The 16,734-nt window shown below is 39.2% G+C and overlaps 1 protein-coding gene across 1 annotated transcript in view; it reads right to left on the bottom strand.

Moving 5' to 3' along the window:
* Nucleotides 1-1,707: 1,707 nt before the first annotated feature.
* Nucleotides 1,708-16,734, bottom strand: part of glrbb (glycine receptor, beta b) — a 31,985-nt gene continuing 16,958 nt past the window's right edge. Inside the window, exons 8-10 of the mRNA XM_026182684.2 lie at nucleotides 13,852-14,004; nucleotides 7,745-8,037; nucleotides 1,708-2,868 (exon numbers count right to left, since the gene is read on the bottom strand). Of these exons, the coding sequence (XP_026038469.1) occupies nucleotides 2,572-2,868; nucleotides 7,745-8,037; nucleotides 13,852-14,004 (743 nt within the window). The 3' untranslated portion in view covers nucleotides 1,708-2,571. The remainder of the gene's footprint in view (nucleotides 2,869-7,744; nucleotides 8,038-13,851; nucleotides 14,005-16,734) is intronic.

Raw genomic sequence — 16,734 nt, 5'->3', positions numbered from 1 at the left:
ATGACAGTGTGCAAACATGAGAAAAAAGTAAAAGTAAACAGAATGTACTTTATTTGCTGATAGATGTGATAGTTACTGAAATATTACAACATGGCACTCTTTGCACGATATGGTCTTTTGAATTAATTTTTTTTTTGTGGTAATAATGTTACGCAATGGTATAAATTTCCTGACAAGAAAATCATTGTCTAGACTTTATTTCTTTATTTCAGTGCCTAGGGAAAGGTTCTAAAAGCACAACACTCATGTGTGAAAACCTTGTTTAAAGTAAATGAGCTTCCAATAAGCCTTGTGGCCTCTTCTCCCAAACTCTTCCTCCACTAATCATTGCCTGACTGTCATGGTGCTTGTATTGGTGCCTTGGGTGGGTGCCTGGCGAGAGGTCATGTTGGATTAGAAAGCACCCTGCGTGATATAGGTTACTGCACTGTGTTACTAGCAGGGTGCTGGGTTGTGGGGGTGGAGCACAAGTACACACACAGACACACAGATAAACACACACACACTCGCAAAACCACAGACAGATGAGTCACACCTGTAACAAGAGCTGCATCTACTGTTGCGGTGCTATAAATGACATCATTAATCTTTTTGTTTTTATTGCTTCCACTGCTGGTAGCCTATTAGCAGATGTATCATTATGTTTATTTTTGGAGCAGATAAAAGCCTCAGCTAGCAGCTGCAATGTGTACTGCTTATAAAGACAATTCAGTGCTAAAACGCTTCAAAGGTTTAAAATGTCTGATAATCTTGGATTATTTACAAAACTGAAGAAAAATAAACTTTCCAAGCAAATGTCATGTAGCATTTCATATGTATTTAAATATAGAGTGGAAATCCAACTCTTTGTCTTAAAGTGATACCAGTACTCTAGTGCAAAACCTGGCATTGCATCTGTTTTTCTCCCAGGAGAGCATTTTATCGACTCATCACTTAAAAGAAATCTAGATGCCGCCATTGGGGGGCACTGCAATGCAAAATCTTTTTCATTTGTGATTCAGCGAGACCTGGAAAGAGTCTACAGAGCTATTAAAACTAACCTCAAATATGTAATCAGTAAAATATATACTTTTCTTATGAGTCATACTTTATATGCTTTTAAATGTTATTTTAGAAGCTTCAAATACTGTTTTTCCCCGTCTCAGTCTGACTACCATTCTGTGTCATAGGTTGATTTTTGTAGTCTGTCTGTAACCATGGCAGCTGCAGAAGAAGAAAAAAAAATGTTTTTGTCATGTAGTGAAATCAAAAAAGAAAAACAGGAGATCAGGGCAAATAACACTTTAACTGTTCTGTTACATGAGCAAACCTGCCCTAAATGACTTCAAACTTCATTAATATGACCCTATTGTCATGACATGAGGTCAGCATTTATCTTGCTTCATTAAGCCAGAGACAGATTTCATACGAGAAGTCTCACAGTGATGGTCTGGGGTCATTTTCAAAGCAGGTTTTCATGAATAATTGATGGCTGGTTTAGCAGATTAGGAGAGGTCAAGCCTAGGTGAAGAAACAGATGTCGCATGATGTTCCGAATGCATATGGACAGTGCAGAAGGGAAAATGTTGTAAATATAGACCGTTTTTGTCTTATTGTTAGCAATATATGTTAGCCAGCTGTAGGCTGAGTAAGAATCAACAAACAAGTAAAAAAAGAAAGGTAAAGAAGATGAATATTTGGAGCATAGCAATGAATGAAAAACAGTTCTCGGTTTAAATCTTTGTTTAATTTAATCACATTAAATGGTGAAAAGTTGCTTGTTCATTTATTTTTCTTTGCTTGTGTATTTCACAAACATATGGTCCCAGTTCAGTAGTGATCCATTTACACACAATAAAAGTGTCAAATATTACATTTGCTGGAGGAGTGGCAGTGTCACATGGCCGTCTGAGCAGGAAGGAGTGTTTCGCATCCACATATCTTCTCAAGAGCAAATCAAAATAATATTAAATAAATATATTAAATATATATTCTATACATATATTTTTTTATACTTTGTTTTCATATACATGCATTATTTTAACATGCAAGGTAATTATAATGTTGCACGTTGCATTAAAGCTTAAATAAAACGCTTAAACGTATTAAACTTGCGAGCATACTCCCACTGGGCAATGGCAAAAATTAATCAAACAAATAAATTAATAAATCCATAAGCATCATCAATCGATCTGCGCGACTACAGTTTATTTCTTAATCAGTCTTTGTGGATTTGTTTGCATCACATCAGTTGCTTTATTTGCAACCCTGTATTAACCTCTTAAGTACTACAAAAACAAAGCTTCAGATTTTATACTTACTTTTTAGGAAAGATAAGAAAGACTGATTTGGAATGATTTTTTTTATACACAAATGGTCACAATGTGTGTGTTTTTTTAAGTTAAATATAACAATTATAGTAATATATAATGACTCTCAAAATCATTTTGCATGGGTAGGTTTCACATTTCTTTAAGTTCACTTTGATAGTTAAGAAACTTGTGACTGTGTGTGTGCGCGTGTGTGTGTGTGTGTGTGTGTGGGGGGGGGGGGTGGGGGGGGGGTCGATAATACAAGATCATTTGAAGATAATCACAAATATATAGACCAGTAAATCACATTAAAGAAGAGGAAGGAGAAAGGGAAGAGAGCTCTCGAGTACAGGTCAACTCTTTTGGCAGCAGAGGGGATGACCGGCTTTGGGGGAGGAGGTTTCTTGTTGTTCTTTGCTTGGGATTTGCCGAGACCAGAACCAGTATTGATGGCCTTCCCGTAGCAGTCAAAGTTTGACAGTTCAAAGTCCCGTGGGAGTGAACCCACAATGCTGAAATCATTGGTCCTCAGGTCTGATTTAGAGGTGCATACCTTCTTGCAGCGGGTCTCAGCAACCTGGGTGGACAAAAGCACACACAGACACAGACCGACTTGATTATTGAATTCTGCATCATTTCTGTCTAAAAATACGCTTATCTGTGTGAAACATCTGAGCCATGATAAGATTAGAGTAATATTCCGAAAGCGCTACGGGCAGCCTCTAAGGCAGAGTAGCCACAGCAAAGTGGTTCAAAACTGGTTGAGTGAGCAACAGACTGACTTTACAATCCATAAAGGCTTGTAGCTTTATCAGTGGCCCCAAGATTATTCCACCTGTACAGTAAGTTCTTCAGTTAATTTAAGACTTTAAACCAATGAAACCATACCTCTACTGCGTTATTCTGCACTGTAGTGTATTGTAGCTTGGTAGAAATTAAATAAGGATGGTTAGCTGCAAAGTTCACACTGGAACACTATTCCCATGTTGACCAAAGTTAAGTTATTAGAGCAGACAGAACTCATCTGCTACTTTAGTTTAAGTTCTGCACATCTTTCCTCATGCCTGTCACTTACCTCTTGCTGCACAATCAGTCATTCTCTACTTGTTTAGTAGCTGCCAAAAGTGTTTTCTATTACATCCAGTCACTTGAGCCAAAAACATGCTCCACCAGGAAACCCAGAGTCCTGCCATTTATTTCGATGCTGAAGCACGGCTGCAAGCCAAGCACACCCTGAGTGGAAGTGGCCTTTCCCAGCGAACAATGCACAGGAGCAGTTATAATGGAGCTGATCAGTCTATACCAGCTAGGGGTGCAACGATATTCGTATCGATATTGAACCGTTCGATACAGTGCTTTCGGTTCGGTACGCATATGTATCGAACAATAAAATTTTTTTCAATTTTTTTTTTTTCAATTTTTCTCAATTTTTTTTTTTTTTTTGTGTCCCGTTTGGATCTATAGCCATCAGAATTGTTGTCTTGAGGCCAAGAAAGATGCCAAGAGGATTTATTTTAAGTGGATCATCATATTGGTCCATTTGATTGACCTTTATTATAATTATGAATTTATTTTATTTTCAGTTGCAAACGGGACAGACATGACTGTGGGATAGGACAGGGGGAAAGAATGAAAGAAAGAGGGGGAGAGAAAGAAAGAAAACCAAAGGGGAGAAAAAAAAAGAACAATACAAAATTTGTAATTTATTTTATCAACTTTCCTTCTGACGATGCTGTCTGTGTTGAGCGCTCAGTGAATCTGCATTTGACTACTCCGCCTAGGCTCGAGAGTGCAGCCTAGGCGGAGTAGTCGAACGCAGATTCACTGAGCACTCAACACAGACAGGATGGTCAGAAGGAAGAGCGCAGGGCAAGCTAGCGAGACAGAAGTGGACCTCCCCACCCTCATTCAGATCTGGCGTTTGGAATTATTTTGGTTTTCATGTGACGTATGACCCTGAAGGTAAGCGAGTCATGGACTAAAGTAAAACAGTATGTTGGATGTGCCATGCAATGCTCAATTACATGGGTGGGAGCTAGTGTGTTAGCGCAGTTAGCTCGTTAACGTGTTGGCCGTCTAGCCCCTCTGTATAGGGTAGCTCGTTAACGGAGATTTGCCGTGTTGTGGCGTTAAGGTTATTTCAACAAGATTAACCTGAAAGCACTAGTGGGAACACAACGAATATGACTGCACATTTACACCGACATCATCCTAGTGCAAAGACAAAAACAAGCATGCATGCTACAAACTTTAGCCGAGTCATTTAGACAGCTGTTAGCACAGGATTCTCCTTATGGAGACCTGATATGTTTAATATGCTGCTGAGAATATAGCCCAGAAGAAACGGATAGTATAGCTTTTATTTTGGAAAGAGACATTTCTCTGTAATAAACTCTCTTTTCCAAAGATGAGTGATTCCTCAATCAGATACAGGGCTCGCAATATCGCTAGCCCGACGTCCCGGGGCTATCTCTCCCCTGCCTGTCGGGCTATTGTAGGAAGGAAAAATATATGTCAATGCTTTTGCATTCTTTCAGAAATGTAGCTGGGTAATTATGTCATTGGGTGAGCCACTGTCAATATGTGACATATTGAAATCGCGTTTGAATTTGCGCTTGTTTTTTTGCTTTCACTTTGCAATCGTGCGAACTGTGTATAGAGAGCGACAGCACTGATCTGTGAGTGATGATAATTTGTGCACCAATTCCTCTGACATCGTCTTATTAATTGTTAGCTTACTATGCAAACATGACAAGTGAAATCTCCCGCAGCTTAAACATGTGAGAGGTTGATCGCGCAGAGAATCGCTGAGCTTATGTGAGTGCGGCAGGATATATATTTCACTACGATGACCTGGATGATTGAGAACCTTCACAGACAGATATATATTTTAGTTCTGCTGAGCCAAATAAGACAGGTCAGGGTGAAGAAGTGACAGCCAAAGAAAAGCTTACCACAAAACGGAGAAGTTATGACAAATCAGACTATAAGGCAAAAAGAAAGTGCAGCTTTATGGTTTCATGGACAAAAGAATTTCTGTGGCTGCAATATGACGAGCTAAAAAACAACACGCACAAGGGTTAGGGTTAAATTTAAAAACTGTACTTTTGTGTTAAAATATATATTTATAATTTTAATAAATGACAAATTAAAAAGGCATGAACATTTTTTTTTGTATCGAAAAAATATCGAACCGTGACACCAAAGTATCGAACCGAACCGAACCGTGAATTTTGTGTATCGTTGCACCCCTAATACCAGCACATTGTATATGCTTCATTTGTCATGAAATAATGAGGGAATGGGCCTGGTCTGGCCACAAAACTGCTTATTAGTAAGCCCTAAAAACAGGAGACTATGTATACAAATGTCTGTAATTCCTAAAGACTTGATCCAAATTTGTTGTTAAACCCACTGAATTACAGCCAAAAGTCTGCACTTCAATCACATCCGAATTGCTTGATTTAAAATCCCCTGTGGTGGCGTATAGAAGCAGAACTGCAAAAATGTGTCTTTGTCCAACAAATTATGAAGGTAAGTGTACCCAACAACATCACATAAGATATAAGAGTATTTTCTAATACACAAATACAGACACATTCATTTTTCTGCAAGTTGGAATTTATCTTTATCAGACTAAGACTGCATGAGGGTTTACAACTGAAACCCTTTTCCATCACGTCTGTACTTTGTATAGATACCTTTCTTGCGAACCAAGCAGCACAAAACAGCATATAGAAACATTTTTGACTGTGCCATTTTTAAACCTCTTATTATGGCAAAAGGAAACTGAATTCCACACTTGCTCTAACTACTCTTTGACACATTAAAAAGTGTTCTGTTTCTTTACAGTAGTGATGATGTCATATTGATTCTGTATGGAGGTTTTTCTCCAAACTGAAAGGAGCATTGAAATGAGGCTATGCAAGATAGCTGGACTCAATTGGAAACAGACTACCCTTTGAAAATGTTGTAAAAGAGCTGTTTGATCTTGAAACTTGGATAGAACTCTGATGCTAAATCAAAGCTACGGCTATTTTAAGAGGAAAAAATATCTTTGGAGCCAAAACTAGACTTGCTTTGTTTTATGAAATTTTGCCTAATATGGCTGTTCTCTCATCTAGGTTCTTGTGACTCCTCTACAGCCTCTACATGTTATCACAACCTGTGCTTACACAAAACAATCTGCAGGAGGACTTAAGTTAATGTCATCCAAAAAAAATCCCTTTCATCGACTTCCCTAAAGGCCTGCGGGGTGAACAGGATCTAATCAGACTAAGGATGCTTATTCACTGAAGTCATTAAGCTCATTAAAGCTTCATTATTTTGATTTGGTTTTGACAAGAAAACCTATTAAACCTCAATGGAATAATGTAATCCTCTCAGACCAAATGTGGTTCGGACTAACATAGACTCAGAGGTAAATTAATTGCAATTAGGGCATACAATCGGAAGACCCATGCAACATCCTCCCTGTGCATGTAAGTGTCAGACTTGAGCCCTGACCAAGCTGTGCGTATGTGTATGTCAGACACAATGCCAATTATTAATGACTGGATTTCCCTTTTCTCAGTGCCGTAATATTCCTATCAGATACTGGATCTGGTTGTTGATGTGGTTTGGGAGTTACATAAAAGCAAAAAAACTATACACAGGCATCCAAACACTCAACAGTCACTCAACAACAAAAATGCACCATCGTTAAAATGTTTTGGTGATTAACTGGGGCATCAAAACCCAAAGAGGTCGTTATGGATATCATCATTATTGATTACACAAGCATCTGTGCTCTCATTAAGCAAAATGCAACTGAAATCAAGTCCCACATAACATAAATACCCTCGATGTTATCTTGATGGATGATGCAAATATTTATGCCTAATGTATGAGTTCTTATTTAGGGTTTCAGGCAATGTAAAGATGTTTTGGTTTATGCCTCCATGTCCAAATATTCTTTAGCAAAAACTAAATAGATATAAGTGGATAAAGAACAAAATCAGAGGTTTTAAATGCCTTTCAATGGGGAATTTTAAGCTTTTGATGTGTCAAAAAATTGCTTTTTTTCTACTTGTATTTGAAGACAAAAGGTTTTGCGTTTTGAGTTTCTGTGTTCCAAACATAGGCATATATTTTTATGCATAATGTGGCCACGCCTATACCAACTGCCCTCATATAGATGGACAAGAAATGGTGACATTGAAATTATACTACGCATATGCAAAGTTGAAACTCTGAAAAGTAAAAGCTGTTGATGATCATGATAAAAGATCTAAAATGGACTGCAAAAAATGGATTCCACTAGTTTGAGCACCATATGCAAAGCATGTGTCCTCTGGTGCATTTTCATTTGAATTGCTCCTGTTATACTACATGCAAACTCTCATAAGAAGGCTACTTAGAGGTGACTTACAGATACAAACACACTCAAATTATCAAAAACCAAATATACTGACATGCAAGGTGCTGACGTGAAGCGGTGTCCCTCCGGTTCCGTTGACCGTGTTGTTCCGGGCAGCAGGGTTCTTTCCTGCAGCCTTCTCTTTGGATGCTATCTTTGCCTTCTCTGCCTCAATGCGTTTTGGGCTGTTGAGCATCACTTGAACCACGGCATACTCCACCAGCGAGGCGAAACCAAACAGCAGGCAAGCAATGAGCCAGATGTCGATAGCCTTGACGTAGGATACTTTAGGCAGCTCTGAGGCCAAGGAGGTACACTCAGAGGACAAAGAGAGCACTGAGAGGATGCCTGTATGGAGAGTTATAACAAGAGACCTTGTCAGTCATTATAGTCAGATGAGGTATTTTTTTGTTTTTTATATTGAGACATATGTGCACATTTTAGTCCCTGTGAAAACAGCTAGTAATCAAAACATAAAACCTTCATCCCTGTATAGCAAAAATATTTATTTATCACAGAGGTTAAGCATTTGATTAACTTACGGCTGAGGAGGGAACACTAATACGTTTCATCTTTAATGAATAAAAAAATTAAAAATTCATTTAGTAATACACTAATCTGCAAAAAAGCTTTTAGAATGTCAGAGTTACCTCATTTATTAGGACATTTCCAAGAGCTCAAATAGCCTTTAATGAAATAGCATTTTTAAATCATTTTTACAGGTTGGAGATTCCTTTGCAAAGCACCAAAGCATCCTTACAGGATACTAGTGATGGGTCGGTCGCGAACGAAATGGCTCTTAGAGCCGGATCTTTGAAGTGAACGATGCGAGCCGTGGGTTTTTTGTTTTTCGCTTCACGCTGCAAGTCACCCTTGTGTTTGCGCTGAGCAGAGACGGCAAACAGAGCCTTGCGTTTGCGCCCCTTCCCCCTCTGCTCAGCGCTGAGTTGAGGGGGCGGTAGTTACATTCGCAACAGCAGTAGCACACAACAAGAGCAGGAGGGAGAGGGAAAGAAAGAGAGCCGGGAGCAACAACAAGAGACAACACCGTCACATTGGAAAGGTACAGTAAAGAAAATGAGTGACACCAAGAAAAGAAGCAAAGTCTGGAACCATTTCAATCTTAGTGACAAAACAAAGGCAGAGTGTAGTCTACAAGAAAAGGATATCATATAGAGCCGGCTCCACAAACAACATGCACATACACCTAAGAACTGTCCACCCATCAGTGCAATGGGAAGATAAAACGCAGTCAGTTGAGTGTGATATTAATATTTCTAAATGCCAACCTTTCCCTTAATTAAAGATCTGGGCGTTCTCCCCCCGCCTCTTTTTTCCCCCCCATATTTTAATTTATTGCGTTGTGGTTTGCAGTGTTTTGTGTTGTTTCACTTTAAATTTGTTTAAAAGGAAAAAGCTGAAAATTTAAGTAGTTAAAAGTTGAAATGTATGAAATGTAAATAGTTGGTTTCTGTATTTTATAATTTATTTATTACATTTTATGTGGAGTGAATAAATAAAAGTATATTTACAGTGGCCTTTAAAGACAAAACACGTACAAACTCCAAAACACAATGGAAGTGCTCCAGGATGCTAGGGGCCGTGTTGAGCTTTTGTTACCTAGTGGCTACTACACAAGCCAGGAAGTACCAACAATTGGATTGGGTGTGTGGTAGTAACAGGTAAATGAAGTTTTTTTTTTTTTAATTATTCGAATACACACACACACACACACACACACATATATACACACACACACACACACACACACACACACACACACACACACACACACACACATATATATATATAAAAAAAACACCCAACACGCCCCTGCGGGCGGTTTATCCTTCAAGCTCGGGTCCTCTACCAGAGGCCTGGGAGCTTGAGGGTCCTGCGCAGTATCTTAGCTGTTCCCAGGACTGCGCTCTTCTGGACAGAGATCTCCGATGTTGTTCCCGGGATCTCCTGGAGCCACTCGCCTAGCTTGGGAGTCACTGCACCTAGTGCTCCGATTACCACGGGGACCACCGTTACCTTCACCCTCCACATCCTCTCGAGCTCTTCTCTGAGCCCTTGGTATTTCTCCAGCTTCTCGTGTTCCTTCTTCCTGATATTGCTGTCATTCGGAACCGCTACATCGATCACTACGGCCGTCTTCTTCTGTTTGTCTACCACCACTATGTCCGGTTGGTTAGCCACCACCATTTTGTCCGTCTGTATCTGGAAGTCCCACAGGATCTTAGCTCGGTCATTCTCCACCACCCTTGGGGGCATCTCCCATTTTGACCTCGGGACTTCCAGGTTATACTCGGCACAGATGTTCCTGTACACTATGCCGGCCACTTGGTTATGGCGTTCCATGTATGCCTTGCCTGCTAGCATCTTGCACCCTGCTGTTATGTGCTGGATTGTCTCTGGGGCATCTTTACACAGTCTGCACCTGGGGTCTTGCCTGGTGTGATAGACCCCAGCCTCTATGGATCTTGTACTCAGAGCTTGTTCTTGTGCTGCCATGATTAGTGCCTCTGTGCTGTCTTTCAGTCCAGCTTTGTCCAGCCACTGGTAGGATTTCTGGATATCAGCCACCTCCTCTATCTGCCGGTGGTACATACCGTGCAGGGGCCTGTCCTTCCATGATGGTTCCTCGTCTCCCTCCTCTTTCTTGGGTTTCTGCTGCCTGAGGTATTCACTGAGCACTTGGTCAGTTGGGGCCATCTTCCCAATGTATTCTTGGATGTTCGTTGTCTCATCCTGGACTGTGGTGCTGACACTCACCAGTATATATATACTCACCAGTATATATATATATATATCGTTGTGTCCTTGGGCAAGACACTTCACCCGTTGCCTACTGGTGGTGGTCAGAGGGCCCGGTGGCGCCAGTGTCCGGCAGCCTCGCCTCTGTCAGTGTGCCCCAGGGTGGCTGTGGCTACAATGTAGCTTGCCATCACCAGTGTGTGAATGTGTGTGTGAATGGGTGGATGACTGGATATGTAAAGCGCTTTGGGGTCCTTAGGGACTAGTAAAGCGCTATATAAATACAGGCCATTTACCATTTACCATATATGAGTGTTTGTGTATTAATACAAAAACAATAGACATATGAATTCGATTGTGTAATTTAAGTGATCTAGGTAGCTCTGTTTTGGAAGTTCAGTTAACGCTAGAAATGTGTTTTGGAGTTTGTACGTGTTTCATCTCTAGGGGCCCCCATAAATATTTATACATAAACATACATAAAGAATACCACGTTTTTTCACATTACTAATTCCTTTTGTGCATAATTTTATATTGTTGTTGATAATTAAGTCATTAAAGCAAGAAAAAAACCTGAAGAGCCGGTTGGGAGCCGAAAGAGCCGGCTCTTTTTAGTGAGCCGAGCCGAAAGAGCTGTTCTCTAAAAAGAGCCGGAAATCCCATCACTACAGGATACAGCACAAATAATTACAGCCAGCCTTTAGAGGGTGTTCTAACAACTGACAAAGAGCTTTGCACAATTTTTTTTCAAATAATAGTGCTGCTTCAGGGACACAATAAAACACACAAATAGTTACTAGGTTTTGCCTCCAGGCCTCATATGGGTCACTCATCAACAAAATGTTCATACTGGGTTCAGGATTTCTAAACAAATTGCTTCTTTCTCACTGGAATAAACTTTAATTACAGAATCGTGGAAGCCTACCTATATGAACAGAGAGAAATATGAAAGTGGCAATATTGGTGTCTTGTTCATCAGTGAAAAAAAAACAAACGTGGGCTATATGAGAATGAAAAACAGGAACAACATACTGTACAGAAAATTTCTGTTGTGTCATGGCAAACCAAGTTATATTGTTACATCTGTTCACACTCCCTATACGGCAAGAATACATGCTGTTTAAACATAAAAACACACACCTCAGTTCAATGAGCACATGGACACATACAGTATATCCACATGTACACACACACACACACACACACACACACACACACATAGACACACACACACACACACAGCACAGAGCTATAAATGAGAGTATTCCCACACCTGGGTGCTAACTGACCTGGACTGATCCCATTTAGAGAGAAGTCAGGGGAGGCTTCCAGGAGGAGTTGGAGTGATGATGGAATGAAAGTGGTGATAAACAACTGGAGGGAGGATGGAAAAAAGGAAGCAGTGGAAGACTGAAGTGGGATAACAATGGATTATCTTATCTGTGCAGCCCTGAACACACACACACAGACGTGCCAGTGTGACACTGGGTGTGGGTGACACTGACATATTACACACAGGTTGAATTATGAAGGAGGGGGACAAGCAAATGGAAAGATTTTTTTTCTCAAGCCAGCACAAGATCTACAAATACTCTGTCAATTCTGAAAAGTGTAGTGTTTGTAAAGTGTAGTATAAGCATTTACAGCATATGAAGGAAAGATAATGCATAAACATCTATAAGAAATAGGCAAATATAACATCTATACAGTGATATATAACCTTGCTTGAGGCATTTTTCTAATTAATCTGAACACATAAGGGTGTGCCAAAACGTTTATATTTGGTACATGTAAGACATACTTGAAATATATCTGCTGTAAAAATAGTGTTAAAATTGTTAGTTCACTACATTCATTCATGTGACAGTAGTAGTGTCTTTATCTGAGTATTTTTACATTCAGGACTTGAATTTCAAGTTGTAACATCATTCAGAGATGGCCTTCTCTGAAATAGCCGAATTACTTATTCAGCTATTTCATTAAACTGAATGTGAAAAATCACAGTGGAGCCTGTGATTTGGAGCATTTGAGTGTTAAGTTTATCACTGTTATGTGTTGTACCATACCACATCAGACGTTAAATTAAGCTACAATTTGACCAGGTTAGTTAATCAGTTCCAGGTGTCACATGTTTTGAGGACATCCATTAAGTAGAGACACAAGACAGAAGGGCATCCACGGGGCAAGACAAAGAAATAAAAAAAAAACCCTATAATGATGCTATGAGAAGAGTGTGTTTTAGCTGAGGAAACTTATGAAACCGAATGTTTAAAAGAACTGACAACTTCATATTAGCCAGTGGTGCCAGCCTGTGCTTAGAATATATTAACCTAGTTCCTTTTTCCAACATACAGGCCTAAGCGAAAGACAAATTGTGTCAACAATCAGTGTTATAAAAAGGGCCACTAGATATTGTTCATCTGGGTCCTGTGATTTATGCAGTACATATACAAAGTCACACTATAATCTAAGTACTACCAGTACCAGACAATCCTTGTCACTTCCCTTGGGGCTCGTTCTAACACTCTAGTAATCTACCTGAACCTCCCTCAGGCTTGATACAACGTGTGCTTCTTTAATTTGGAAAAAAAACAGCACCTGTGTGCTTCAGCACACTCCTTCATTACTTTGGTTAATAGGGATCAGGTGTGCCCTGTTGGCCAGCTCAAGTAGCTTCTGCATTCCCACTGTCTCCGTAACACTTTATTGACTGCACAGAATAACATAAGAATTTAAGTGAAAGACAAGAGCCTGGCCTTGCCTCCAGCGATAATAAGCTAAAATTTAACAAAAGGCATTTTATCAGTGGATGTTTATAGGAATCAGCTTCTTGTCTAATGGGAAAAATAGCTTGAGTGGATGAATGTTTTAGATTTTAAACATAACAGCAAAGAGAAACCAAAGTTATGACAATTAGGCATAAACCAACTGGCTAACCAGCAAAGGGGGCAGTTATTGGTCTTAAACATGGGTTTAAGCTCTCAGCTCTGATTCATGTGTATTTAGCTTACACTGGACAAGGGTTCTTGCTTCATGGGTCCCATCTGTCAATTACAGCGACATTCAATGATTTGTCACATACAGAAAAACGATGGCTATGACACCAACCTCGACAGATAAGTCCTTCATGGTGTCAAAGTGATGGATAAGTCAGTGATCCATACAAACATCCAAATACTTTAGAGTGGTTTCTATTTATTTACTATAGCCTTTTGCCCAATAGAAATCCTTTTAGACAGTAGTTTAAATGTCTAATTCCTCCAATAAAAAAAAAAAAAAACACTCTCACCCATCACTCTTTTTGATCTAATTATGCACTTATCCCTGGATGGAAGCACAAGAAATAGTTCACAGACAATGTGTACTGATAAAGATCGGTGAAACTTATCAAGTAATCCATACCCAAAGGAACCCTGGCAGCACTTGCGTCAGGGTTAATCCAGAAGGAAAGCCATGAAAGGACTACGATGAGCAGCGTAGGGGCATAAACACCCATCATGTAGAAGCCAACCTGTCGCCTTAGGGTGAAGATAACCTCTACACAAGTGTAGTACCCTGCATGACAATGGAAACAATGGTCACATATCAAAACATGATTTCATCAAAACATAGCTAAGGTAGTTAAGTAGGCATGTGCTTGATGGCACTGGCAGTGCCTTCATGCACATGATTTATGTGTCCCAATTCAGAGAAATGGCACTATATGAAGCCCATGCTCCACCTTACCTTTTCCCATAAAGCATAATTAATTAGAGACAATAGCCAGCAGTAGTTTTAAGATCAATAAGAAAAAATAAAATGTTACGTATTGGTTGAAATGTGGTCTTCAGAGCATCCAGTCCCTTAACTGAAACAGAGCAGGTGAGAGAACTGGCACTTCACTGAACGGTCTATAAAAGCCACATTAGGCATTAGGAGGTAAGGTAAGTTCTTTATGCACTCTACTTCGTCCTTTGGCCAAAGAGAAAAGCAAACTGCAGTAGTGTGCATCATTTGTCATGGAGAAAGCAAAAAGAGAAGACAACAGCCAATAGGCTTTAATATAATTTCACATAACTTTGTTAAAGCTGAGACTTATTTGAGCACTCAAGGTCGCACATCAGAAAATACTGCTTCCTACTGTGAATGTGCCAAATGTGTAGGATGTCTGAACCTGCCCCAAATCCTTTGAGTTATTACTGTTAGAATTGGCACTTCCATTTTCTCTTTTTTTTAAGTGATTTTGCTTGAAAGTACTATATACATTCCTACTAATAACTTATCTATTTTTCAATCACTCATTCCTGTTGGAAGTAAAGCCATCATTAGTAAGCCTGAGGAATAAGAATCCATAAGATTCAGACCTTTTCAGGAGCCTTTTGTTTCTGAATATAGAGCCTAGTTAGTCGGTCTAATGGGATGGTAGAGTGGGTGGGCTGAAGTAATATTTAACTAGCTCAGGGATCTCTGGAGCTTTTATACAGCATATAAGAGCCGCCTGTGTCGCCAAGCAGGCTTGAACCAGTCGTAGACAGAGGTGATCTTTGTGTCTGGCCAGGTAGCCATGGCAACCAGTTAAAAGCCTGACTCATCGCCAGCAGTGTGCCTCCCCAAGTGTGAGAGCATTGAGGTCATACCAGCTCTGTTGGCTGATAGAGATTTTTCCATTTCATTGTGAATTCATTTTGTACTCACATAAGTCTGCATGAGTGTATACCACAGTACCATTACCTTTTTCTTTTTTGCAGTTTTACTTCTTTTATTACAGGATTAGTTATTATTCTTAGTTCGGCAAGCAGCCTGGAAAATGACAACTTTTACAAGCTGTCTGCTACCCTTCACTGGTATTTAGACACATTTAAAAAAGAAAAAACCTCTTAGCAACAATATTCAGTAAGGACCACATAATTGTATATAAGGGTACTGAGGCCTGTAATGCAATTCAATATTTAGGACCAAGAAGGATAACCCAGTAGGTGGTTCACTTCTGGCAGGGCACACTGTCATGATAACTGATGCTGCACACCTAATTTGCTAGCTTCAAACACAGTTCAAGACAGCAGATAAAAACATAAAATCACCACCTGGGGATAAATCAGATTTTTAGAAATAATAAACAATTTTATTATTTCATATTTATATAGTAAATAGCTTTTTTTTTTTTTTTTTTATTCTTCTCATGACAAATGGGAACAAACAGATCTTATCCTGTGTAGTCCTTGTTGTACATTTGGCCATTTGATGATAACATCAGAATTTTTGGTAAAACATACTTAGAAAAAACTTGGTTAACTTCCTTAAGAAACCACCTTCGTGTGATTGTTTAAAATAATAGGCTGTAATGGACATATTGAAGCCAAATAATTAAAAGATTCTTGGAAAACTGAATGTTACCACTGTTATTTTTACTATACTCAGTGCACAACCTATTAGCTACACCTTGCTAGTACTACATTCACCCCACTTTGGCCTTTACAACTGCCTTAAATCTTCATAGCAGAGATTTCTCAAAATCCTGTAAACATTCTTCAGAGATTACTTTTATTCTTATTGTACAAATGGATGAGATTTTCATGGTAAAGTGAAAAATAGATCCAGGACAGAAAAAGCTGCATTATGCCGGTCATACAACTTCAGCTTTTTGCAAGAGTCTGCACAGACAGCATGCTAATGCTAAGCTAGCCAGCATACTAAGAGAAGAGTCATCTGTGTCCTAGTTTGAACAGCGACTTGTGTTGGTGTGTTGGGCCCAGGGAACACATTCACATAAAAAATTAAATACATTTCAATGGGGTTTTTTTTTGTTTGTTTTTTCTATCTTTACATTTTATTTAACCATGAGCAAAACCTTCCCTGTGGTTTGTCTTTTAAAACTCTAAATTACTTTAAACTTGTCAACATTAGGTTTGACTACTGATAACACATCATGAAATAGAAATAATATGAATGAGAGGAGTTTGCACTGTGACAACTCAAAGTCACTCCATGTTTCAAATTACAGCGTGTGCTAATATTATTACTTTGTTTACTTTGAGGAGAGTCAGAGTAACCTTTCAGTCATGACTAAGTAAATTTGTAATATTTCTGAATTTGTCCTAAGTTATCTGATACATCTGTCTGCTCAGTGACTGTGATTTTTGGTGGCTTCCCAAGAGGGAGATAGTCAACAGTTAATGGCAGACATATCCATATGACTATACTTTTAGGTTGAGGATAATTTTCTTTTAAAAAAAAATTAATATTGCTTAAAACAATGTTCATAGAAAGTCGGAATTTTAGCGCAGATGCCAGCGCAGGGAAAAAAAG

The sequence above is a fragment of the Astatotilapia calliptera genome, chromosome 2, assembly GCF_964374335.1.
Source record: "Astatotilapia calliptera chromosome 2, fAstCal68.1, whole genome shotgun sequence".
In the NCBI taxonomy this organism is placed as follows: domain Eukaryota; kingdom Metazoa; phylum Chordata; class Actinopteri; order Cichliformes; family Cichlidae; genus Astatotilapia; species Astatotilapia calliptera.
Note: the sequence above shows the minus strand (reverse complement) of the source record. Positions and strands in the feature narration are given on the sequence as shown.